Raw genomic sequence first — 26,124 nt, forward strand, 5'->3', positions numbered from 1 at the left:
TTGATTGTGTTGTACGCATTGGATATATGGCCTACATTGATATGACCCACCTGCACCACTGACTATACATGCACGTGCATTGGATCAATGGCAAAGTCGAAAGCCCCGGAATACGTTTGAGTGCCAATGCACAAGTCGATTGTTGACAATGATGTATTGTATGCCTTGGAGCTATGGCCTCTGTTTCTGTGCACAACCTTTCCATAAAATCAATGCCACTTTATTGGATGTGTTCATATTAGACTATGAAGAATATATTTGCAACTAGTGGGCAACTTCTGTCTCTGTAAACAACCTGTCCGTGACATTCTTGTGGCCTTATCATCTGTGTTCCTCAACAGTTTTTTCATTGGATATACAACTTTTTCAACAAGTACCACTGTTTTTCATTCACTAGGTGTTGCAGTTGCCTGTCCCATTATCTTTAGACGCGCGTATTCCACTCTTGCCTCCGATCCCGCTCACTCACCTTGTCTCACTACTCATATTGGTCTTCATCGAGTCCTCCTCAATGTCTCGAGACCCCACTAAAATGGAGGTGTACTTGAATACACTGCTCAATACCATAGCCAGCTCAATGCTACATCTCGAGTTATCGTTGTGGACTTCACTATATTACACCCAGAAAGGCCATGCCCTTTTCCTCCTCTATCTCTCAGAAACATTCTTTCATGTCTGGTTTTCAGTAGTTTGGCCGATATTGATATTATTCTTAGCTCCAATCCATAGCAAAAACCTCTTTCCACACCTTGGGATCTATGCAAAGGCAGTCCTGGCTGGAAGGCATGACCTCTTTAAAATGCCCATTGACCTCCCTTTCTGGTGGTACAGTCTATTCTAAATTCTCTTGATAGCACTCATGCTCAATATTGATATGCATTTTGACTTGTTTTCATATCCAATCCAGAACATTTCTCAAGGCCTGTGACATGTTGAATAACAATCCTGGTAGAAGTATGAGCAGCCATTTGCCTGTTAAAAACTTGGAAATCAATCCAAGTGCTTGTACCCTGGTTGAATATTGCTCTGTTTCAGTGCACAGCAGATTATGATGAATATAATTACAAATAGTTTGTACCTTCTGTTTCTGTGCACAACTTTTTCATGAAATCTTTGCAACTTTGTCACATGTGCATCAACAGTTTTATCATTTGATCTACAACTTTTTTCAACAAGTACCACTGTTTTTCATTCACTAGGTGTTGCACTTGCCTGTCCCATTATCTTTAGACGCGCGTATTCCACTCTTGCCTCCGATCCAGCTCACTCACCTTGTCTCACTAGTCCTCCTCAATGTCTCGAGACCCCACTAAAATGGAGGTGTACTTGAATACACTGCTCAATACCATAGCCAGCTCAATGCTACATCTCGAGTTATTGTTGTGGACTCCACTATATTACACCCAGAAAGGCCATGCCCTTTTCCTCCTCTATCTCTCAGAAACATTCTTTCATGTCTGGTTTTCAGTAGTTTGGCCGATATTGATATTATTCTTAGCTCCAATCCATAGCAAAAACCTCTTTCCACACCTTGGGATCTATGCAAAGGCAGTCCTGGTGGGAAGGCAAGTCCTATTCCAAAATCCCAAATACCTCCCTTTCTGGCTGTGTATTGCATTTAGAGCACTCATTGTCAATATTGATATGCATTCTGACTTGATTTCATATCCAATCTACACTATTTACCACATTTCTGAAGGCCTTTGACATTACTCCAATATAATTATCATTTGTACCCTCTAGAGGTGAATTGTTACCAGCACGAGTGGGCATCTAATTAATTCCCACACTTTCACCTTTTTCAGTAACATCTACAATTTTTGGATTTCAACATGCATAGCCTCAATAGCTCAGAGGTAGAGCGTTTAGTGAAAATCGGTATCACTCAAAGGCTAGGGTTCGAATCCCTATTGAGACTTTCGTTCAGCTTGTTGTCAAATATTTTTTGACACTAAAACTAGTCAAATATGTTCACTATTATGCCTCAATAACTCAGTGGTAGAGTGTTTGATAAATTTGTATGGCCACGAGTAACCTGATATATATTATCAAAATGCCAGGGTTCAAATCCCTGTTGAGGCTCTATGTCAGTTTCTTGTTGGTGAAATATTTTTTTGCACTCTGACACTCCATGTAGTCAAGTACATTCACAAATATTGCCTCAATAGCTTAGTGGTAGAGCATTTGATAGATATTTGTTTGTTTGAAGTTGTCATATTTCTTATGAAAAGGCCAGGGTTCGAATCCCTGTTGAGGCTCTCTGCTTTTCTAATTACTCTTTTTATTTTTTTCTATCAATGGGACTATGTCTCAGTCTTCCTGTATATATCCAGGTAGTCCAACCATTGAGCTACAGCAGCAGGTTCCTTCAACCTTGACTTTGACTTTGCGCCCTATCTACACTTGTTTCGGGCCCTTCCTGCCCTCTTTTGTCTGGAAAGACATATCTTTTCAAATATGTCCTTTTCTGTCTGTTTTGCAGTAGTTTAGTCACTCAGTGGACCCTTTGCTAGCCTCTCTGTATGCCTTGCCATATTCAATCTATGGCAAGGCACTCCTGGTTTGAACAGAAGCTTCTTTCTAAATTCTCAAAATCCTTCCTTTCCAACCCTATATTGCACTTACAGCCCCCTCATTCTCAATCTTGATATGCATTCTGACCTGATTTCATATCCAATGCTCCATATTTTACTGATTCAACACTACTTTTGAATGCTCCGGAATGCATGCCCTTCCACATCTCTGCATATTGATATCATTTCTGATTTACTTTTATAGCAAAATCCCTCTTGTGCACCTTTTTGCCCTTTGTCCAAACAATTGCCCCTACCAAATTTACTTTCTGAGCTTGACCTACTCTCACTGCTATGTGCACCTTCAAAGCCTACGAGTGTACATTCTACCACACACATTGTCGATTTTGAGATGCTCAAATCTCTCTGTAATCATATCCTCACCACTTATTGTCAGTTATCCTATCTAATCTGCACATCCATTTATTTGACTTTTATCATACATGATATGTATAAGAGCATTGGGAGTATCAGCTTGGAAATCAACTCCAGCTCTTCCCAGTAAGACTTCTTGAACCACCAGTATCTATTCATTTCAGTATTGATATATACTTTCCTTTGTTCCCATTGCAAATCCTCAACCCATGTATATTTAATCCAATTCAATTTTTATTGAATTAGACCTGTACTATGAATACATGAAACTGAACATGGTGAGAATAATCTAGACTTTGCCATTCTTTCATTCTATTTTTAGAACTCAATTATATCCCAGGTCTATATAAGTGACACCTGTCAAAGGTTTTTTTTTCCCCCCACCTCCCCATAATCATGGCCACTGCTTTTTACACTGTTGAATGGATTGCTCCTATGGAACCCAAGTCAGTTGTTTCTTTTGCTTTTGTTTTGATGAAACTCAACTTTGGTTTCTTTCCACAGCCCTAGGACATCTCCCTTTGATCCTGATCTATTGAAACTATTATATGCTTATTCTCCTCCTGCTGTCCGATACTTCCACGTGCCCACCATGGGTGGTATCAGATTGAGTTGGAAAGCAAAGGAAGATGAGCATGATGCTGAACAAGTCACCCTCCGTCTTGAACAATATTCCTCTGCTGCCTTGTGAGTCTTTCTCTTTTGTTTGTGTGTTTTTTTTTTTTTTTTTTGATTAACTTTGTTGTTCTTATTTAGCCAAGCTGCTGGATTTGATTTAACTGCCAGGAATTTGCTTTTCCTTAAAAACCAGAACATACGGAACTATATCATTAGTCTGCTTCAAGTTGCTCATAATGAAGGGGTTGAAGAAGATGTTGACAGTGATACAGGCACTGAAAATAGTCCTATTATAATTTCTTCTGATTCAGAGTATGAAGACTCTTGACCATATATTATCTTCACTTTGATATTGATATACATTCCTACCAATTGCTGTATCCAAATCTCCTTCTTTCTTGTTGACACTCTCAGTTCTATCTTTGGTTATAGTTCTATTTTTGAAATCAATTCATATCCTTTTTATATATAAAGAGACCTAATGTCAAGTGCTCTTTACTTTCCTCCCCCCATCATGTCAACTGTTTGTTACACTAGACAATGGATTGCTCCTTTGGATGTTCAGTGTGTTTTTTTTTTTTCTTGCCCTTGCATTGCTTTTTTAGCTGTTCTAATCAACTTTTTTTTTTTAGACAACCCAAACCTCCTTATAATCCTCAGATTTTAGCTTTACTTTATGCTTTTCCACCCCCTACTGTCGAACTGTTACTGCTTTGTCCCAAAGGTGGAATCAGATTGAGATGGGTCAAGGCCCACAAGAATAACCAAGACCAAGTTATCCTTTATCATGAATATTTCATCAATCATGACTTGTAAGTTTCTTTTTTTTCCACTCCCTTTCTGTGTTTTACCTCAACCCTACACTTATATTGACTCTCTCTCTGCAGCCTCTTGGTTGGCTTTGAGGAATATCTCCAAGATATTTTTTCTGTTCAACTTTTCAACTTCCCTTTATGGTTCCTTGAACTTTTTCAACAATTGGATGATGAAGAAAACCAGGTTGATGTTCTTCCATTCCCCAGGGTTATATACAAGTTTCGAAAACGGCGGTAGGGGGTCGACCCCTGGTGGCTGTGATTACCATATAAGGCAACTCCATCCAAGTCACTGCTTATTGCAACAACACAAGAATGACAGATATTGACGGTCCCCCGTGGGGGGGGGTGGAGGGGGAACGTCAATATCTGTCATTCTTGTGTTGTTGCAATAAGCGTAAAGAATACCCTGAAGGCAACAATGCGTGGCGGTAAATTCTCGCTGGGACTAACCATGTATTCTTTCAACAGTATTTAAAAATATTGTTTCAGTGACCATGAAGTACACAAGATTTAGGGGTGATCAATTGTCGCCGGATTGTTAAGTGGAACAACCGCAAACAGATCTTCGCGGGATGAAGACAGGAAAAAGGGCAGGTGAAGTTGGGGAAGCGCGCGGCAGTAAATTCTCGCCGGAGGGCTTTACATAGAGGTTAGTGAAACCGAAATACTAGTTTGCGAGCCCGAACAGGAGAAAATTCTGTGTTGATTCTGCTCACGAGAGCGAGATGTGAATGGTCCGCAGACAGGGTGACGTAAGAGAGGCGAGAAATTCTCGCCACTTCTGGAAACGAGATCAAGAAAATTGAGAGAGGAAGTATCTTTGGAATGTTTCAATTTTGAAATGCAAGTTTTGGTAGAGGGTAGAGGAGGCGAGAAATTATCGCCAGTTGCTTAGGTGTGTTCTTAAAGAAACTTAGGACATGACATAACTTAGCAAGGTGTTCAATTGCATGAGAGTGAGGTAAGAACTGAGTGGACAGAGCTGGTCAGTGCGCGGCGAGAAAACATCGCCAGATTGTGTGTGAGATGCGCATAAAATTTTGAGGTAATACTCTCTTGCCTGGAGGGTTATGAAGTAGCGACGTTGAATTCTTACCGAGGAAAACACACGAATATTATAAGGTAGTACAGAAGTTTCGATAGCCGTGGTCGAAACTTCTGGAGTCGGTCAGTGCAGGACGGCTGGGTGAAGATGTTTTGGGGGTTGCAGTGAGCGGCGGGAAAATATCGCCACCATTTTGAGAAAAACGATGGGATCGAGAATTGGTAATACAGGGTGCACGAGGAACTGACGTGACCGTGTGAAACTACCGTGGGAACCAACTGTACAGTAGGTAAACAACAGTAATTACAGGTCAATTCGGCTAAACCACTCTTGAACTCGAACTTCTACCATCTCTTATAGTGCGAAATTTAGCTTGTCCTTAAGACTTGAGCGTAGTCGTAACCATAACCGTGAACATCGCCGAAAAATTAAATTTTAGCTGGTACGTATGTCCCCTGTCACGGGGCGTAAGCAAAGAAGAGGTACTCAGTGAGCGGCGATATTTTCTAGCCAGAATCGTAAAATGTCGCAAAATACGGGAAACAAGGGTTCGAAGGAGTCGAAAGTTAGAAGTTCAGACACGAACCGCAAATATGCGTTGTTAATGCACTTCGTACTCGACACGCCCTCTCTCTTGGAACCCGAGGAACTCTGCGATCCCGAGGGCAACATCCTCTACAACGACTCACCCGCGATGCACTATCTCAAGCTGTCGAAAGTGGTGCCGTTTTGGGAAGAGGAATGTCCTAAGGAACACCGAACAAAATGGGGAGCCCGCTGGGCTGCTATAAAAAAGGGTTTAGGAGAACTCGCATTTGCGAACCGGACGACCTGTGAACGCTTCAATTTTAGAGAGAACAAGTTGTTGGATGTGCTTGACGCAGCGAGGGAAGGTCATTGGGGAGCTTGTTTCGACGTACCAGTAAGTTTCGTTGTTTCTATTAGTGCTAAACTAATGAAATCAGTTGAAAGCGTCACTTGCGAGAAAAGAAATGTCTATTCAGAGTCGTTATCACCGTTGGGTTATTAATCAAACGAAAAAAGCAGGCGGGGAACCCTTGAGAGGTTTTGTCTCTCTGAATGACTGGAGTACGATGGCGGACGATATTCTTCAAGACATTTTTGGGGATGGTGTGAGAGGGGGGGATGTGACTTGTACTGAGGGGGCGAAGACGTGGTTCACAGGGAACATACAAACTCTCCTGGATGCTGCTTCAAAGGAGGTGATTCGCGCGGAGAAATCGATTGTCCGGTGTCAGCGTGATCTAGAAAACGTTCTTGGCGAGGATTTTTGGGAGAAGATGGAGATTCCTCAAGGTTTTGATCTCCGTAAAGCGCGGTCTGTGTTCAAGAAGCTGCGTAACTGGAAAGGCCTTCTCTCTTGGCAGGTTCCGAGTCCGAACGATGAAAAGCGGAGGGCGGAAGACATCGATATCGAGGATCCAGATGCAGCGGCGAAAATCCAAGCGCGGTGGACGGATCTTAGTGACACCGCCAAAAAATTGGACTACTGTCAGCTTGTCATCGGCTGGCTTATAGGTCTTATTGAGGCGAAGACGTCGAAAACTTTGGAGCTCGGATTTGAACCCGGGAGTTACGACGAAAAAATAGGTGTGGAATATCTTCTGAGTTTGACATTTTCTAATCAATTCTTAGTGTCATACGGGAAAGTGCTTGCCCGAAAGATTCCGCGGAAGCATATTGATAACATGCCGGCACCGAGTGCCTCTGAGTTTCGTGCGTTTGCCGCTGAGCTCTCTGACTTCGCGGACGCCTGGGTGGGAAGAGACGACACTCAGTTAAGTACGGCGATCTCGATGTGGGAAAATCCGGAGTTCGACAGCGCGTTGAGGATGTAGGGGTTAGGGGTGGGTGGTCGAAACGTCGAGCGAGCGAAGCGAGCGTTGACGTTGAAGACTGACGTAAGAGGCTCTGGTGCTGTAAGATGGTAAAGGAGGCGAGACAAGCCAACGGGTACCGATAACTTATCAGTACCAACCCGTTTCGCCTTTTATATGGCTCATCAGGGCTTGTTCACATGGTCACGATAGATACAGACGATGGTCCACAGCATTGGTGTGGGATCGTAGTGCCTTATCTTGTGATTATACGTTAGTAAACAGAATATTCCGATTTGCTGTTACCTGACAGCATGGGAAGTATTTGTTACCTGGGTCCTCGGGCATCAGTCAGCGGCAAGCCCGAGAACCGATCGCATCGGTTTATGTCATTGCTAATTAGTCACCGGACCGAAGGCGAACCGCACAGCGGTCCGGTGATGAACTGTACAGCACTTCCTTGGAGTGCCCAGGGTCACGTGAGACGCGGCCCGTCGGTACCGACCGAGCGCCTATATTAATAGGGGCAAGGTTTACAGTTCGTTAGGGGTTAGGTTAGGTTAGCGGGTTAGGCTACGATGTGATATATTAGCGTATAAACTGGTTTATTAGACCAAGTACTTACGGTTAGAGTTAGCGGTTAGGGGTTGGGTGTCCTGAAACTCTCGGTTAATACCGTCTGTCGTGTGAACAGTATACCAAAGTACCTACAAGATATGTATCATAGAGTTTAACGTCATGAACTTGTATGGGGTGTATGCATAGACTGGAGAGTGCCTGTCGAGAAACGCGAAACGTAACTCCATGAGTACTTCACCTCAATCCAGAAGGCCCCGAAGTCCCATCGGTTCAAAGAACACTCAAAACGGGAGACGGAGCCCTCCAGGAGAGGCGATTTCGTCACGTAGCAAGGATCGAGCGTCCCTGCAGGTCTTATGACTCCATAGCATGGCCATAATGGATGTATTCTAAATCGCCTGGCACGGGTCGATCTCCTTTAGTCTGAATATCTTCCATCTCGACATCGTCGAGGTAATTATCAGAGGGGATTCCCTGGGCGATGTTAGTAGCAGTGTCTACATCCATGCGCTGAAATACTTCTTTTTTCCAAAGATTTGCAAGATCGAAAAGGTTTCGTGTACGCTTTCGCGACACTAGCCATCGAGCATCCGCAAGACCGGTAAGGCGAATATCGGGAACGGTTACCGGAGCCGTCAAGACACCTGCCGGAGCGCCCGAGTCGATAACCGACCGGAGCGATCCAACTGTATCTTTGAGGCTATCCTCACCGAACCGATATTTCGGATATTTGGAGCTATAATCTCCTTTTTCAGCGTGTATCAGCCACTCCTTCCAGTAGCGAGTAATTCGTTTGCCAAGTTCTGACGCAGAGAAGTAATCCCATGCAGAATTGAATGTGGACTTAAGGACAAGAACGTCTTCAGTCGCGCTGAGACCGTCGTGTTGGTTATTAAGGGACAGTCTATTATCCCAACGTTCTTTTTTGTTATTATTAAGCCAGTGATAAACTGCTTTTGACGGGTAGCCTCGTTTAACATAAAGGGAAGCTAGATCCTTTATGGCAACCAAGTAGTGTGACTGGGTACTACTTAACGTGGCTAACCGGGACATTTCGCCGATGAAAGATCCTCGTTTAACGTCGAGGGGGTGGTGAGATATCCAGGGAATACGTTCCTGATGGGACATAGCTTTCCGAAATGGCATATGTTGGAGGTCACCTTTTTCGTCTAAGTAAAGGGTCATATCCAAGAAATGCTGAAAGTGTTCGCTAACGTTCCATTCAATAGTGCAGCCATCGAAGTTGATATTGTTTTCGCATAATGCTAGAGCTTCATCTGCTGAGTGAGCATAAACTAGCGCTAGACAATCATCGATGTAACGACCGTAGAAACCAAATTCGGGTCGCTTCCATATTTGTTTACGAGACTCGAACCAGAACCCAAACAAGTTAGCCAAGTCTGGAGAACAGGCTACGCCCATGGCGAGTCCACGTTTCTGTTTAAAGTATATGAAATCTTTGATAGTACTATCAAAGAACTGCGTGACGAGATCCGAACAACCATACATCATGGCTCGTTCTAGAAGCAGTACCTTATGCTTCCATTCGTCCGATATAGGCACTCCTAAATCATCTACTTCGATGTGATAAAATTCGCAAAATAATTCATCAACAACATCAAAACATCGTTGCAATGGGATGTTAGGATAAAATGCCACGACGTCTCCGGTTACTATGAACAAACGTCGTCTGGGATCTCGTTTAAATTTGCTAAGCTTGATCGCCAAGTCTTTGGATCCATGAATAATGGATGGCGCAGCCTCTATAAGGGGCTTAAGCTTTTTGCTAACGTACTTAGCTGCCGGGTTCTGTATCGCACTATGACAAGGAATAATAGGTCTGCCTTTTACCGGTTCTTTATGTATCTTAGGGATACAGTAAAAGGTAGGTATATGGTGCGACCCGGAGGGAGAAGTTACTTTGTGTCGGAAAAACCGCTTTAACTGCTTCTCGAGGGCCGGTTCAGCTTCATCGACGAGCGTGCATAATAGCTCCATCTGAGTACATTGTTTATCCAAGATTCGCTTACATTCGGCGGGCGTGAGACGCTCGTAATCCGAAGGATTATTTAGTAATGCAAGTGATTTTTCTTCAATCCAGGTGCGCTGAGACACCGCGATGCCTAAGTTCTTATCGGTATTAGTAACAACGTAATCGTTGTCGATAAGATACTGTCGAATACGTTTGGGATCGGGAGCCAGCGACTTAAAGGCACTCCCTTCCTGGTCTTTCGGCATGAGGGCCATCATTTTAGTGATGTAAACCTGGCCGATATTGAGACCGTATTCGATATATTGCGGTAATTGAGGTACCTTGCTAGTTCTCTCACGTGGTACTTCATAATCTGGATCGTAATTGTCGGCGTCTTGGCGCCCATCCTTAAACGTAAAGAATATACGCCACTTAATGCGATATTCAAAATCTTTCCAGGCTTCAATAAGAAGCCGCGAATTGCGGGGAGAGTGGAACATGTAATTTTGTCCTACGCTAAGGTCCTATCTATATTACACCTCTATTACCGGTCTAGTTCCTTTGCACCTATACTGGCCTACGTAGTGAGTAGAACACTCTACACAGTGAGGACTAACAGATACTCTACACAGTGAGTAGAATACTCTACACAGTGAGCAGAACACTCTACAGAGTGAGTAGAATACTCTACACAGTGAGCTCACCACCACTGTTGCCCACAGTGACCTCCACACTGTGCTCAATGCTGCTGCTCATTGCCATACACAGTGAGCTCAACACTGTATACAGTGTCCTCAATGTTGTCTCAGACAGTGACCTTAATGCTGTCCACAACAAGCTCTATGCTGTCCTACACAGTGAGCTCAGCACTGTATACAATGAGCTGGTCATTGTCTTGGACAGTGAGCTAGTCATTGTCCTCCACAGTGAGCTCAACACTGTATGCAATGAGCTGGTCATCATCTCCCACAGTGAACTCAACATTGTCAGACACAGTGAGCTTGTTGTTGCTGTTGTAGACAGTGAGCTCGATGTTGTCATAGACAGTGAGTTTGTTGTCATCGTTGTAGACAGTGAGCTCGACGTTGTCAGACACAGTGAGCTTGTCATCGCTGTTGTAGACAGTGAGCTCGACGTCATCATAGACAGTGAGCTCATTGTCATCATTGTAAACAGTGAGCTCGATATTGTCATAGACAGTGAGCTTGTTGTCATCGTCGTAGACTGTGAGCTCAACGTTGTCAGACACAGTGAGCTTGTCATCGCTGTTGTAGACAGTGAGCTCGACGTCGTCATAGACAGTGAGCTTGTCATTGCTGTTGTACACAGTGAGCTTGACGTCGTCGTAGACAGTGAGCTCATTGTCATCGTCATAGACAGTGAGCTCATTGTCATCGTCATAGACAGTGAGCTCATCGTCATCATCATAGACAGTGAGCTCGACATCGTCATAGACAGTGAGCTCGTCGTCATCGTCGTAGACAGTGAGCTCGACGTCGTCATAGACAGTGAGCTTGTCATTGCTGTTGTACACAGTGAGCTTGACGTCGTCATAGACAGTGAGCTTGACGTCGTCATAGACAGTGAGCTCGTCGTCATCGTCGTAGACAGTGAGCTCGACGTCGTCATAGACAGTGAGCTCAATACTGTCCACTGTCAGCCCAGATGTCCATTTTACGTATAGAATTGAAAGTGATTCTATACGTAAACGTCTCTGAGATTTTACGTACAGAATTTTGAAAATTCCATACGTAAAATTTTTGGCTTGTTCGATTCTTGACCAAGTTTTTCCCACGGGGGTCCAAAAAAGCGCACTTTTATAGCCTTCTGACATAGCTTTGCACATCAACTCAAGTGCTCAGCACTGTACACAGGGAGCTCAACACTGTATACAGATAGCTGAACACTGTACACAGGGAGCTCAACACGCTGCTCTACACAGTGGGCCATGGAAAGCTCCTTTCCCATTGCTGTGCTATACATCACTGTGTATAGCAAGCTCAACACTATGTACATTGAGAGACATCTTTACATTAGTGGAGAATATACTCCGATTCTGGTCACGCACTTGTCACCATTAGACTCGCAGTACAAAAAAACCTAGGGTCACCCACCAGTATCATTGAAATTGGAGCACTGGTTGACCCGCAAGTTGCAATACTAGTTTGTTACTTGTTGTTTTGTTTTGTTTATAGCACCGTGAGGATTCCGCCGCATAAGGTCGCAGTTACATCATCAGACTCGCCTCTCTCCGCTCTTCATTTTCAATTTTTCAAGTTTTCCATGTAGCGTGGGAACTAATTTCCGTATTCTTTCCCCCCTCCGAGATTTCCTCAGAGGCGCTTTTTTTGCCTGCTTTTTATTTCCTCTTTGAGTAACTCCTGCGCTTTTCTACCATACTTGGCAATTCCTGCTGGCAGAGTTTTCTACCATACTGGGCAATTCTGTCTTGTACTGCCTATAGAGGGCGCAGTTTTTCACCTTTTAAGGAAATTCTTGAAGATTTATAATGCTGAGACCCGCCTCTTCATTTTCATTTTTTTCTTCATTGGAGTGTAGCGTGGGAACCTGGCACAGCCACATCGCGCCAAAGCCAAAACTCGGACTGCAGACTTGATCAAGCAGTGCATTCAGCAGTGTACTTTTCCCAGTCCTCATTGCTGTCACTTTTGATCAAGCAGTGCATTCAGCAGTGTACTTTTCCCAGTCCTCATTGCTATCACCTCTGATCAAGCAGTGCATTCAGCAGTGTACTTTTCCCAGTCCTCATTGCTATCACTTGATATGATGATGAAACATTGATGGAATGTATTTTCTCACCCCTGTCAGACTATAAAAGCAAATACGTATCAACTTGTGCTTCTCTTTCCACTACCACTACCTTCCTATTCAAGTAACTAGCTGCTTAGGTAAGCAACACATGCTCTTTTTACGTATAGAATCTCTGTTCATTCTGTACGTAGAATGTCTCGCTCCATGCAATCCGATGTTGCCTTTATCAAAGTCAAGTACCTCAATGGTCGCAAGACAATTCATCGCAACGCTGATGGTGCTTTCGAGTGTTTGTGTGATGCAAAGCCCAATGGTCACATTTATAGACTTTCCAAGTCTCTTCTTGAACACGCCAAAACAGTCAATGCCACAGACATTGATGCAGTGGCTCCAGCAGTCAACAATGTCTTGTCAATGCAAGTAAACACAGGTATGTCATCTCTGATATTTTACGTACAGAATTGGTGGTGATTCCGTACGTAAAAATTCTGCTGTAGCCAATAATTTGTATTCTGTCAATGCCAAGGACTTTACATCGTTCGGAGAGAGTGAAGACCAGGTTTGGACAAGGGAAATGGTAGAAGAGCTTATCAGTCAACCCATCCAGTATGGTGACCAGGTATATCTGTTTTGCAGTCATTCATTCGATTAATCAAACATGGTCTCAGATCCAATCAAACCCGTACATGGACAACTTTGGTCTAGTTTACCATACAGTTCTTCAGGGGGTCTTGTGTACCCATCACCACATTCTTCTCAAGTCTTCCTATATCCATCGCCACATCCAGGATGAGCATGCTCGCATGCAATACTCACCTACAGAGGCAAAAAAAGTCATTCAAAACCAGTGGCATGTACCGGCTGCACCACTTGTTATGCAGCCTGGCTTTTATCCTCAAGTGGAAGGATTGCCTATCCTGCTAGGCTATGAATGTGGTGATTGCAACCACGTCACAGCCTCCGTAAAGACCATCGAACGCCATGTCCGCACCACGCACAATGTTCCATTCGATATCAATGCGATCCACTATGTTCCTATTCAACGCTTTCACAAACATGCTATTCCATTCCCTATCATACCTGCCTACCCACCTACATCATCTACCATCGATGAGATTGTCAATAATGCAACTGCTCAAGTCGAGGCTGTCTTTGAAACACCTATCGGTGAATTCTCTGCCAACAATCGTCTTGTGAGTCCTTGGTTGCTTGCAACTAAATGGCCGCAACTGGTACAAGGCCGGGACTTGGAAGCACTGTCAAACACTTGTCAGAAGCCTGTAGCAGATGACACTGTATTGCAGAAAGCTTGTGTTGTGATGCAGGGACTTATGGACTTGGCAATAAAGAGTATTCCACAATTGCCAGAGTTGGTTTTGCAGCGATTAAATACTCCGGACCGAGCTAAAACGCAAGTGTTCCTCATCTCTGTATTTTTTACGTACAGAATTTGACCCAATTCTATACGCAGAGGAATCTCAAATACGCCTTTCCACCGACATCAGGGGGGTGATACTACTATGCGGACCTATATTGATGAAGTCAACCGCTTGCTATGTATGCTACTGCGCGATACTCGGAATATCTTTACATACGACCTTCCTCTCAGTGTGGCACAAGCTTTGCAGGCATTGCAGGATGGGTTGGTGGATGATCAGATCTCTGATGTCGACCTGATGTACCTTGTTCATCAACTGCTCATGTCACTCTGGACTCAACACTGGCCACAAGATGTCGAAACCAAGTTTACGACAGATCCAACCATGCTTTTCTTGGCATTCCGCATGATCATTCCCTCGGGTGGGTTTCGTGAACCCAACCAAACTTCACCTGTGGTTGCTCGCATTACTTATTGCCAGCGCTTGGTATTTGTACTCGAGTTGCTCAAGAACCATGATCAGCCCAACTATAATGCGAGTACTGAATGTGATCGCCTGGAACAGTACTTTACCGAAAAGAACGACTATACATTCAACTCGCTTCGCAGTCTTCAACATCTTGCTTCAACCCTTGCTATCAAGCAAAAGAGCTTGCCTCGAGTTGTTTGGCTGGATCGGAAGCAATGGGACCATATGCTTTACCTTGGTGATTCCATCAAATTCGCAGATCTCTGTCAGGTATTCCATAATATCGAGCAGGAGCTTGTTCCTCTGTGGGAAGATAAAATCATGCTGGGTACCAAGCTATCTATTGATATTCACAGTGCTCTTCTTTGCGACGACTTGACACGTAAACTGCCTCCTTATTCCATGTTCAAAGATCCTCGGAACACTTGCCTCCATACCCGTTCTGCTCTCTTCCGAGCTATTGTTTCCACCCCAGCTCTTCGCGATCAGTTCATAGTGGGAATTGACATGGCAAATAACACTCCTCGGTGGAACAAGGTGGCCCTTCGATCATGGTTATACCAGTACAGCCGTTTCAATCTTTTGCTCATGCTGCGCTGGGAGATGTTGGCTGGCTCTCCTACTCGAGGAACTGAAATGGTGTCAATGCTTGCACAAAATACTCAGACTCGTCCCCGCAATCTCTATGCCATTGGTCCCAACATTGCTTTGGTTGGACAGTACCACAAGTCTGGTGCTATCAGTGGGTCTGATAAGCTTCTCCCACGGGCAGGCGATGCCTTTACCGCAGACCTTACAATCCAAAACTTGGCCTTGGCACGTCCCTTTGCACAGTTCATTGCCACTGTATGTTATCCTAATGATCCCAAAGTCATCGAGGCATATCGCGACTTGCTGTTCCCCAACATGGGTCGAGCATTTGATAGCGACGAGTTGTCTGATGCTATGGCCAAATATTCGCATCAGGTTCTGAATGTCCGTCTTGGTCTCAATGCATTCCGACATGTTTCGATTGCCTTCCGACGCATGCTAGTTGACCAAGCTACCGAGCAAGAGACAGACAATGAGATTATACGCCATGTAGAGGCAGAACAAGCAGGCCACTCGGAACATGTGGAGCAGACTATTTATGCTGTCAGCTTGGACTCTATTGGTGAATACTCGGATCAAATGCTGGGTGTCTTCTGTGATGCCAGTGCGCGCTGGCAGATAAAGTGTGGAATCGTTCCCACTGGTGTATCCCGGTCCTATCGAGAAGCCACTGCAGCTTGTTATCAAGATTTGCGCTCAAAGGGATTGTTCGCAGTGGACGAGTTTACCACTGCTGAATCCCGTACCCGCGCCCTTCTGGCTGATGTCAAGGACTTTATCAAAAGCTCCATGACTGCTGCTACAGAGGACATTGCCACTTCCCTCCTGAACAAGTTACAGCCACTGTTACTGCAGCAACAATCAAGTTCAACTTCAGCTACAGTTGTTACCACACCTCCTCGGCCCCCCCCTTTGGTCACTACATTCTCACCTACTCGTCAACCAACTAAGCGGAGGGGCACCGTGTCTATTGTTGTTGATTCAAGCCCAACAAAAAAGGGCCGGGAATTTAGCCCAGAACTATCAGACTTGGAAGAAGAGCAAATTCGCTCTTTCACCAAGCCCTCTACTCTACAATGCAAGTTTATGACATGTATTTGTGATTTTCAATTCCACTAATAAATAGTCTGGATTGTAGTTTCAACCTCATCCTTACCTCTGGTACCTCCCCCATCTTCATCCCCAGGCCCTGCAGATGTTTTTACGTATGGAAACAGCGCAAAAACCATACGTAAATCTCCTTTGTTGCTCGAGCCAGGTGAGTTTTTAAATTTTACGTATAGAATTGGACCTAATTCTGTACGTAAAAAAAAAAAAAAAAGTTTTACAACCTGCAATCCCATACTTTACAAGTATTACACAGGATGTGGAGCAAAAAGCCCTCTACTTGCTGCAGCAGGTGCTCAACAATCCAGAGGCTATATGGACTTGTGAAGCCCAGCGCTATGGTGTACTTGGCTCAATCAATGGAACCTATGACATGGTTGTCATTGCTCCCACAGGATCAGGGAAAACCATGATCCCTATCATATGCTCACGCTATGATACAAACCGAATTATAGTGGTCGTTATCCCACTGGTATCACTTCGAGATGACTATTCCCGTCGTCTCACTAATATGCAAATACCTTTCCTCAACTATGATCATAGTGGTGGGTCTGACAGCATGATTCCACCATCGACATCTCTGTTACTGGTATCCTCCGATATTGCTGTTCGCCAACCCTTTCAACGCAGCCTAAAGATTGTACACGCTACCAAGCCTGTCGCATGTTTCATATACGATGAAGGTCAATTGGCAGTAACTGATAGTACCTATCGTGATCCTCTCCGTGATGCATGTGAAGTCCGCTGCCTTCCAGTTCCCATGATTGTCCTAAGCGGGTCTGCACCACCCAACTGCATTCCGGTCATGGCAAACACATTCGGTCTTGCCTCACCATATATTCAGATTCGGAACTGTACAGATCGACCAGAGCTCGAGTATATTCTTGAGCAGGAGCGTCCCAAGTTTCAAATCAAAGCTCGACTTATCGAATTGGTAGCTGCTGCCCGTAACAAACTACAACCTTATGAGCGCATTTTGATCTTTGTTCAAAAGGTTGATTATGGGTCGGAATTGGCTTCTGCATTCAAATGCGGGTTCTACTCTGGCGATAAGAACACTACTCCCAATCGTCAGAAGACCTATCAGGACTGGGTCGATGGTCTATACAATATTCTGATTGGAACTTCAGCTTTACTAGCTGGCAATGATTATTTGCATGTGCGTTTTGTATTCTTTGCCGGTACACCCCCAGATGCCACTGGGTTTGCACAAGGCGCTGGCCGGGGTGGCCGCGATCATCTTCCTTGCCCTGTAACTATTCTTCCCCACAAAGGAGCATACATCTTTTCATCGAATCAAAAGGATGATTATGCTGGTTGTGTTCATATGGCAGCACTATGCAAGAATACACCTCCTCTCTGTATACGCTGGAATATCACTCGCTTTATGGATGGTCATGGCATTCTATGCAAAGACAGTGGACCGAATGCACAGCTGTGTAGCAACTGTCGAACCGAGTCAGGATCACTCAACACTGTTACATCTTATATTTCTCCAACAGATATGCTTTCGCTGTGTGGAGATCATGTTGATCAACAACCTAACTTGGCAGCTGCTGTTGAAGCAGCTCAGTATCACCGCCACATGCGTACTGCAGGCTCTGATCCTGTCATTGCTTCATTCGAAAAGGGTTTCAATATCTTTAATGGTAATTGCACCTACTGTGGAGCAACTGAGGGTGTAGACTCCTCCCATACATTACCTCAATGTCCCAATCTGGATTTCAGCAAAGTTCGCAGCTTCCGGCGACTTATCAAGTACTCGTCATGTTCTGAACATGAAAAACGTACATATGGAACTGTATGTTACAGCTGTCATATTCCGCAGCTGCCTGGTGATGCTGTACATGGACCTTATGGCCGGAGTGTGCGGTGTGAGCATATTGACTTTATGATGGGTCTTGTATTCCGTATACAAGATACTCCTGATGTCTTTACACTTGCCAAACAGGAATTCAACATAAACAAGGAGGATCTGGGATTCTGGCTTGCTTTGCGCCCACAATCAACAGTAGCTCAGCCTTCTTTGTCTTACTATGTTTCAAACTTTGCCCGTCTTGTTTGTTGGTATATTGACAAGTACCTTTGATTTACTTTGCTATACACTCTTGTTTGTATCATGTACTTGTCACCATTGAACTCGCAGTACAAAATAACCTAGGGTCACCTACCAGTATCATTCAAATCGGAGCACTGGTTGATGCACAATTCACATCTGACCTGTTGTTTTGTTTTGTTTATAGCACCGTGAGGATTCCGCCGGACAAGGTCGTAGTTACATCATCAGACTCGCCTCTCTCCGCTCTTCATTTTCAATTTTCGATGTTTTCCGTGTAGCGTGGGAACTAACTTCCGTATTCAGTGCTCCGCTCCGAGTTTTCCTTTGGGCGCGCTACTTAGAGGCGCCTACTGCCATTTTGGGCCGTCTGGCGCTTACTGCCTTTTTGGGCAGTCCGGCGCTAATTGCTTGTTATGGGTAGGGCGCTTTTTTTCCTACCTTATTGGGGGGTGGCTACCACTTTATTGCCCTTTTGAGTAATTTCCAACAGTTTCTGCCATGTATGGATATTCTGTCTTGTAATGCTTATAGAGGACGGAGTTTTCTACCATTTCAGGAAATTCTTGAAGATTTATGATGCGGGGACCCGCCTCTTTATTTTCAATTTTTTCTCATTGGAGCGTAGCGTGGGAACATTAGCACAGCCACGACTCCCGCAGGCCAAAAACTCGCACAAAAGTCAGCAGGTCTAGCCTCGGAATATCTCCGGATCATGATCACATGAGGTTTTTGATGGGGATTGCCACACAATATAAGGATAGCCCTGGCATCATCTCCGACTTTTTTGCTTCCTTTTTCCCCCATCAACACACTATACACTTGCTTCAAAGTCTTTATAAACACTTTCCAAGGTATAGCAGTCACTTTGGAAGCTACAAGGACCATTTTTTGAAGCCTTTTACAGTTGAAATGTCTTCTGTACCTGTTACTCAGATGGTAAGTCCGCTTTTGGCAGCCTTAAGGTTAGGGTTTCAAACGCATTTTTGCCACCCTACTAGCCCCTGTCTCAAGCTCCCCCTGGGAATCAATTGATGGTAAGATTTTACGTACAGTTTTGAATTAGATTTCATACGTAAAATGGTTTTTTGCCTTGCTCTCAGCTTGCTAGCATGATGGTCAGTACCCAGTTGAATTTTTACGTATAGAATCCAAGCTGATTTCATACGCAAGCTCAATCCTGTTGATGTAAGTGGCTTGGTCTTTTTTTACGTACAGAATTGAGTCTCATTCTGTACGTAAAAATTCTTCTTGCTTTAGCCAACTCAAGAATCAAATGTTCGTACCTTGATTCCCCCATGACAAACTCAAGCTAAACATTACGCGTACAGTCTGATAAGGATATTGACATGGGCGAAGTTCTTGTCTATGACAGTGACAAGGTATGTTTAATCAGTTTATTAAGCAACAATATTTCAATCGCAATGCCAGGATATCAACGCCACTCAAAAGGAAGCTGTTGAAGGCGAATTAGTTGGGTCTGCTGATGAAGACAGCAACGAACAAGAGAGTAGTGGAAATGAGAATGAAATGGATGATGCGAAGGATGTCGGAGAGGTTGATGACATTGGAAACCCCATTGTTGAACTGGTAAGTCAATCATTGGAATTTTTACGTATGGAATCTTGACTGATTCTGTACGTAAAAATTAGACTACGGAGGATCAATTGGTTGAAGCCATTAATGCACCTGTCAATCAAGTAAAGTCTTTGAATTTTACGTACAGAATTGCCGCTAATTCCATACGCAAAGAAAAATCCAATCGAGTCGAACCAGGCAGGGCCTGAAGATGAAGATGTTATTATGAAGGTATTTATGGTCTTTATAATCAAAAAACAAACTGTACTGATTCATTCTGATCATATAGGACTCTGTTGACGTGGATGAATCGGTACATTCATTTGATTAGTGTCATGGGCCATTATTCAGTTGTATTTTTAGATTTCGACTGCGAAAGGTGGAAAGCGCAAAGTCAGTTCCAAGGCCAAAGGCAAGGCAAGGGTACCTATTACATTGCATCATTCCCAAGCCCCAAATTTTAACTAATTGTCTGCACTAGGTGGTTGAAGAACCCCCTCTGACTGAGGCCCCTGATCTTTCAGTTTATGAAGTCGCCTCGACACATGAGGCGATTGATCACAACAAGTACTTGCTTGGCTATGCGATGGTCAATGTAGTTCAGGAGCGATGTGGCGGTGCTGGCGTTGAACTTATTGGTGGTCCTGGTCAACGTGAACTTAGTGCTTCGCATGTAGACGTTCTCTATGAACAGTTCGAAAAGGCTTGCTACAACACAGTTCCGGAGAACGCCATCACTATTGTGTTGGCTGACAAAAACATCGATCTCAACAGTCTTCAAATGGTACAGGGGGCTGGCTGGCAGGACATTTGTTTTACAAATCATGCTGCAAATGCCACTGGAATTTTAGCGGCTGGTCACCATCGAGTGGCCGCCTCTAAGAAGAGGTTGGCAGAGGCTATTTCGGAGTTTGAGACTTGTACAGTCAAGTTGGAGCTGAGAGGAGGCCACCAGCAAGACATCAAGTTCCGGTTGGAAAATGCGAGGCATATTCTCCAAACGCAAGGGAAATGGTTGGCAGCTTTTCATAGTCATGGTAAGTCTTGCTATTTATTTTTTTACGTACAGAATTGGCACTGATTCTATACGTAAATTTTCTGTAGAGGGCATTTTGAAGGACTTGGCCAATGGTCCTGCTATTCTGACTCGCTTGTGCTCAAATGCGCAAGTTCTGAGTAAGGCTGATACACCGGAAACTCACTTTCGCAAGTTCATGCTAAGTGTGAATATGTGTAAAACCTTGGAGGCTCGTCAGCAAGTTTATCAAATGACAGCTATGCTTAGGGGTACACAGGAGCTGGTAGCAGCTCTAGTCAAGGATCATTCAGAAATGTTTGAGGAATATGCCAGGCTTACTCCGCTTCCCTCTTTGAAAAGGGACTTTGCAGGATTGGATAGCTTCAAAGCTCTGTCAGGAGGACTTTGGCGCTTCCTTTTCCCTTTGTTGCACACATCTTTGCAGATGTTGTATCTCCTTGTCGATCCCAACCAAGTTGTCAAATCTCCTATTGCTGATGAACTGCAATCTAGTCTTCTGGTCCACATTGGAATGAAACATCCAGGTGCTGGAAGCAATCATTCTGCAGATTCTTACTTGGCATTTCGAAACGATCAGGTCATTCCTAACATGGCAACTTACGCCACCACCTTCTTTTCCCAACTTAGTCCGATGCTTAAAAAGTTCTTGGATTGTTTGGTCGAGGAAGTTTTCGAGCCTGGCTTTATGCAGCATCTGTCATCAGAAATTGAGACATATGCTGGACCGCCTTCGAAAGCAGACAACTGGTCATCGAGTTATCTTGAATATTATATGAAGGATATCGGTCGTAACGCACAAACAGTAGCTGATGACTTTGTGGAAGAATTTGGGGACCAACTTAGCGCCTCTGACCGAAGGGTGATCTCCAATATTCGATCTCGTATCAGCATATACGGTGTCCATCCCATCACTCTTAGGACCCAGGGAATTGAACTTAGCTTCACCCCCTTTCTGTGCCCTTCCTTCATTACAGCAATGATTGCTCAAGTTGTGGAAGCACATCCTGGCCTCAACTTGACAGTATTCCTTATTCAGCCTGGACTTCATACTGCAATATGCCGGCTTGGACGTGCAAGTAACCGTGTCGACTCTTATAACAGCATCCCCTTTGGTGATCGAGCAGAAGCTATTGCTTATGCTCTTGCTTATCGGTCTGTTAAAGCCACCCAATCTCCTTTGTTGCCTATAGAGATTAATTCGGTAAGGGTGAAGTTTCTTAAAATTGCCCAACTATTCTTTGTGCACCGCCATGTGTTCAAACAGTATGCGACTCCTATTCGGAAGGCACTACCTGATGTCTTACCTCCAAAACAAGTGTTTGCAACTGAATACGCTTCCAATCTTTCACTTGGATCCCAGGCGTACCACACTGCAGTTGATCGCTGGCGCTTTGCAGCAAAGGCACAACTTTCTGCCCAAGGGATGAAGTCCACAACTGGTGGGATACCTGGTCTTGATAGGGTTTTACCATTCCCTCCATCCAATGTCAAGGTCCAGTTAAGCCGTATTCCCAGTGTTGGCTCTGTTACCTGGGTCGAGTCTTTGCGACACATTGGTTGGCCTTGGCTTCAATACGGTGGCACTGCTAAGCGCAGTATGAATAATCCCCTTCCAACTGATACTGCTATCTTCGAGGGCGTGTATTATGACATGATTCTTCTTGACAAGTTCATTGCTCCTCTTCTTCACAAATCGTCTCTTGCCAACTTCCATCGGGAACTTAAGCAAGTTATTCCTTCACCTTGGATTGATCCTGTTACAAAGGAACCCCTTTGTTCACTGTGGGTGGGGCCACCTTTCCCTGCTGATCAATGTGAAACCGATCTACTTGAAGAAGGCGATGGGGAGAAAGACGAAGATGATTTGGAATATGACAATCGCCTTGCAAAATTCGACCACGCTATGGCGATACAAGTCAAAAAGGCAAAGAGTATCTATGCCAACCTCGACAAGCAGAATCTACGCTTCAAACGAGGTAAAAAGACTATTTCTGTGGCCCATCCGGAGATTGTGAAACAGGCGAATAACTTGGTGGACTTGTTTATTGGGAATGCAGTGTATGTGGAATCCTATAATGCTGGAATCAAGGAGCCACTTCAGTACATCATGCTTGACGATGAAAAACGCGCCCAGTTCAAAGTCCAATATCAAAAGTGGTGGGATATGTTGGATGCTGCTGTTCAAGTTGCTGATCCACAAGAGGTAACTGCTTTCGACAAAGCTGTAGCTGATGCCAACACAGGACATAATCAATGTATTGCATTTGGTGATACTGATTCTCAGAAATGGCCTATTCCCTATCTATATTACACCTCTATTACCGGTCTAGTTCCTTTGCACCTATACTGGCCTACGTAGTGAGTAGAACACTCTACACAGTGAGGACAACACTTACACAGTGAGTAGAATACTCTACACAGTGAGCAGAACACTCTACAGAGTGAGTAGAATACTCTACACAGTGAGCTCACCACCACTGTTGCCCACAGTGACCTCCACACTGTGCTCAATGCTGCTGCTCATTGCCATACACAGTGAGCTCAACACTGTATACAGTGTCCTCAATGTTGTCTCAGACAGTGACCTCAATGCTGTCCACAACAAGCTCTATGCTGTCCTACACAGTGAGCTCAGCACTGTATACAATGAGCTGGTCATTGTCTTGGACAGTGAGCTAGTCATTGTCCTCCACAGTGAGCTCAACACTGTATGCAATGAGCTGGTCATCATCTCCCACAGTGAACTCAACATTGTCAGACACAGTGAGCTTGTTGTTGCTGTTGTAGACAGTGAGCTCGATTTGTCATAGACAGTGAGTTTGTTGTCATCGTTGTAGACAGTGAGCTCGACGTTGTCAGACACAGTGAGCTTGTCATCGCTGTTGTAGACAGTGAGCTCGACGTCATCATAGACAGTGAGCTCATTGTCATCATTGTAAACAGTGAGCTCGATATTGTCATAGACAGTGAGCTTGTTGTCATCGTCGTAGACTGTGAGCTCAACGTTGTCAGACACAGTGAGCTTGTCATCGCTGTTGTAGACAGTGAGCTCGACGTCGTCATAGACAGTGAGCTTGTCATTGCTGTTGTACACAGTGAGCTTGACGTCGTCGTAGACAGTGAGCTCATTGTCATCGTCATAGACAGTGAGCTCATGTCATCGTCATAGACAGTGAGCCGACATCGTCATAGACAGTGAGCTCGTCGTCATCGTCGTATCGTGTAGACAGTGAGCTCGACGTCGTCATAGACAGTGAGCTTGTCATTGCTGTTGTACACAGTGCTTGACGTCGTCATAGACAGTGAGCTTGACGTCGTCATAGACAGTGAGCTCGTCGTCATCGTCGTAGACAGTGAGCTCGACGTCGTCATAGACAGTGAGCTCAATACTGTCCACTGTCAGCCCAGATGTCCATTTTACGTATAGAATTGAAAGTGATTCTATACGTAAACGTCTCTGAGATTTTACGTACAGAATTTTGAAAATTCCATACGTAAAATTTTTGGCTTGTTCGATTCTTGACCAAGTTTTTCCCACGGGGGTCCAAAAAAAGCGCACTTTTATAGCCTTCTGACATAGCTTTGCACATCAACTCAAGTGCTCAGCACTGTACACAGGGAGCTCAACACTGTATACAGATAGCTGAACACTGTACACAGGGAGCTCAACACGCTGCTTACACAGTACATACTGTCCTCTGTTGTAAGGTCACTTGGTATTATCAAGTACTGACTGGGGCAGAAATTCAATGTTACGGCTGTATATACTCCGATTCTGGTCACGCACTTGTCACCATTAGACTCGCAGTACAAAAAAACCTAGGGTCACCCACCAGTATCATTGAAATTGGAGCACTGGTTGACCCGCAAGTTGCAATACTAGTTTGTTACTTGTTATTTTGTTTTGCTTATAGCAGCGTGAATACTTCGGCGCACAACGTCGCAGTCACGTGCTTCACCTCGCCTCTCTCCGCTCTTCATTTTCAATTTTCGATATTTTCCGTGAAGCGTGGGAACTAATTTCCGTTTTTAGTGCGCCGCTCCGAGTTTTCCTCTGGGGCGCTTTTCAGAGTCATTTATTGCCCTTTTAGGCAGTCAGACGCTTATTGCTCATTATGGTAGGGTGCTTGTTTTTATGGCTTATTAGGGTGGCCCAGCGCTTTATTGCTATTTCAAGTAATTCCTGCAGTTTCTGCCATGTATGGACATTCTGCCTTGAAAGACTCATAGAGGGCGCATTTTTTGACCTTATAAGGAAATTCTTGAAGATTTATGATCCTGGGACCCGCCTCTTCATTTTCATTTTTTTCTTCATTGGCGGGTAGCGTGGGAACTTAGGCACAGCCACACCTCGGTGGAGCCAAAACTCGGAGTGCACACTTGGATAAGTTCTGAGGAGCCCCCTCCTGCACAATGAGAACTTGGACATGCTGTTGAAGGTACTGATGCACTTGTAACTACTGCATACCTGATGGAAGGTATTGGTAATGGCTTAGACTGGGGCTCCAAAATAGCTTCTTATAAGAGTGGAATACAGGTGTTTGAAGTAGTGGAGTGTATTAGTGCTGCAACAGATACAACTTGTGTGTCGACGACTGGACGTACTTTCTATACACAAACTTTTTACGTATAGGTTTTGGTTCAATTCTATACGTAAAGTTTTAGAGGTGGATTCTTTTTTTTCCAATATTTCTCCAGCCATGAACCAGTTAGTGAAGGTGCCCGAGATGACCACGCTGACTAAGCATGTTGTGGCATTTACAAGTGTTTTGACTTGTGAAACAGATAGGTATTACATATCACCAAGTAACATCTGAGCAACCTCCCACTCTTCCAATTCATCTCCCAGCCCAGCTTCAATAGCCAGAGTTTTCCAGTCTGCCAGAACAGTCATGAACCAGACCACAATCTCTTCCTCAACAACTCGAACAGGGCGGGGTTCCAATACAGTATGTTCACTGTTATGGAACATTAGTGTGTGAGTTCTAAAGAAGGATGTTGTAGCTCACGTGCTACGGACCCATTGCTGGGTAATCTCCATGATTGAATGAGCATGATTACCACTCCAATGGAATTGGAGGATGAATGGTCTTGGGCCCCAACGTAGATCATAAAGGACAACATGACGACGGTCAATACGACGCTGTGCCAAGAAGGCTTGGATAACTGGAGGGAATTGTGAAACAACTTGGTGTGTAAAGACGAAGAGCATGTTGAGTAATGGTTAGATGCTTTTGAAGGTGAGGGGTGGGGGTAAATTGAGGGGGATAGAGAGCTGTTATATATGTTTGAGGGGTGATAAAGATCAATGACAGC

General features: G+C 44.4%; 5 protein-coding genes and 3 non-coding genes across 8 annotated transcripts; all 8 read left to right on the forward strand.

The window, feature by feature from the left end:
• The first annotated feature begins 1,839 nt into the window (after window positions 1-1,839).
• On the forward strand, window positions 1,840-1,918 carry C8R40DRAFT_t234. Its single transcript has one exon. It is a non-coding gene; the product is annotated as a tRNA-Phe (tRNA).
• A 63-nt stretch (window positions 1,919-1,981) lies between these two features.
• C8R40DRAFT_t235 lies at window positions 1,982-2,082 on the forward strand. The gene has a single exon. It is a non-coding gene; the product is annotated as a tRNA-Phe (tRNA).
• A 76-nt stretch (window positions 2,083-2,158) lies between these two features.
• Window positions 2,159-2,258, forward strand: C8R40DRAFT_t236. The gene has a single exon. It is a non-coding gene; the product is annotated as a tRNA-Ile (tRNA).
• Window positions 2,259-3,344: 1,086 nt separating this feature from the next.
• Window positions 3,345-3,894, forward strand: C8R40DRAFT_1073417 (uncharacterized protein; the record flags this gene model as incomplete). Its single annotated transcript, XM_046226567.1, has 3 exons — window positions 3,345-3,394; window positions 3,453-3,635; window positions 3,705-3,894. 3 exons carry the CDS (start codon window positions 3,345-3,347, stop codon window positions 3,892-3,894), a joined length of 423 nt encoding a protein of 140 aa, XP_046081454.1.
• A 186-nt stretch (window positions 3,895-4,080) lies between these two features.
• Window positions 4,081-4,619, forward strand: C8R40DRAFT_1073418 (uncharacterized protein; the record flags this gene model as incomplete). The annotated part of the gene is made up of 3 exons (XM_046226568.1): window positions 4,081-4,130; window positions 4,199-4,378; window positions 4,454-4,619. 3 exons carry the CDS (start codon window positions 4,081-4,083, stop codon window positions 4,617-4,619), a joined length of 396 nt encoding a protein of 131 aa, XP_046081455.1.
• A 1,333-nt stretch (window positions 4,620-5,952) lies between these two features.
• C8R40DRAFT_1175837 (uncharacterized protein) lies at window positions 5,953-7,288 on the forward strand (the record flags this gene model as incomplete). Its single annotated transcript, XM_046232397.1, has 2 exons — window positions 5,953-6,351; window positions 6,395-7,288. The coding sequence occupies 2 exons, from the start codon at window positions 5,953-5,955 to the stop codon at window positions 7,286-7,288; spliced, it is 1,293 nt and encodes a 430-aa protein (XP_046081456.1).
• Window positions 7,289-17,392: 10,104 nt separating this feature from the next.
• C8R40DRAFT_1127170 (uncharacterized protein) lies at window positions 17,393-17,879 on the forward strand. The gene has a single exon (XM_046229048.1). It carries the CDS (start codon window positions 17,440-17,442, stop codon window positions 17,818-17,820), a length of 381 nt encoding a protein of 126 aa, XP_046081457.1. The 5' UTR covers window positions 17,393-17,439; the 3' UTR covers window positions 17,821-17,879.
• A 1,643-nt stretch (window positions 17,880-19,522) lies between these two features.
• C8R40DRAFT_1127174 (uncharacterized protein) lies at window positions 19,523-23,108 on the forward strand (the record flags this gene model as incomplete). The annotated part of the gene is made up of 8 exons (XM_046229049.1): window positions 19,523-19,573; window positions 19,623-19,781; window positions 19,844-19,891; window positions 19,944-20,000; window positions 20,059-20,082; window positions 20,133-20,192; window positions 20,251-20,806; window positions 20,874-23,108. Coding segments are annotated over exons 1-8 (3,172 nt in total), but the record flags the coding sequence as incomplete, so codon positions are not given.
• Between the last annotated feature and the right edge of the window lie 3,016 nt (window positions 23,109-26,124).

The sequence above is a fragment of the Lentinula edodes genome (genome assembly GCF_021015755.1).
Source record: "Lentinula edodes strain Le(Bin) 0899 ss11 chromosome Unknown C8R40scaffold_46, whole genome shotgun sequence".
Taxonomy (NCBI): domain Eukaryota; kingdom Fungi; phylum Basidiomycota; class Agaricomycetes; order Agaricales; family Omphalotaceae; genus Lentinula; species Lentinula edodes.

Excerpts from the sequence above, each read along its gene's own strand:
- C8R40DRAFT_1127170 (XM_046229048.1), top strand. The coding sequence starts at position 17,440 with ATGATTATGCTGGTTGTGTTCATATGGCAGCACTATGCAAGAATACAC.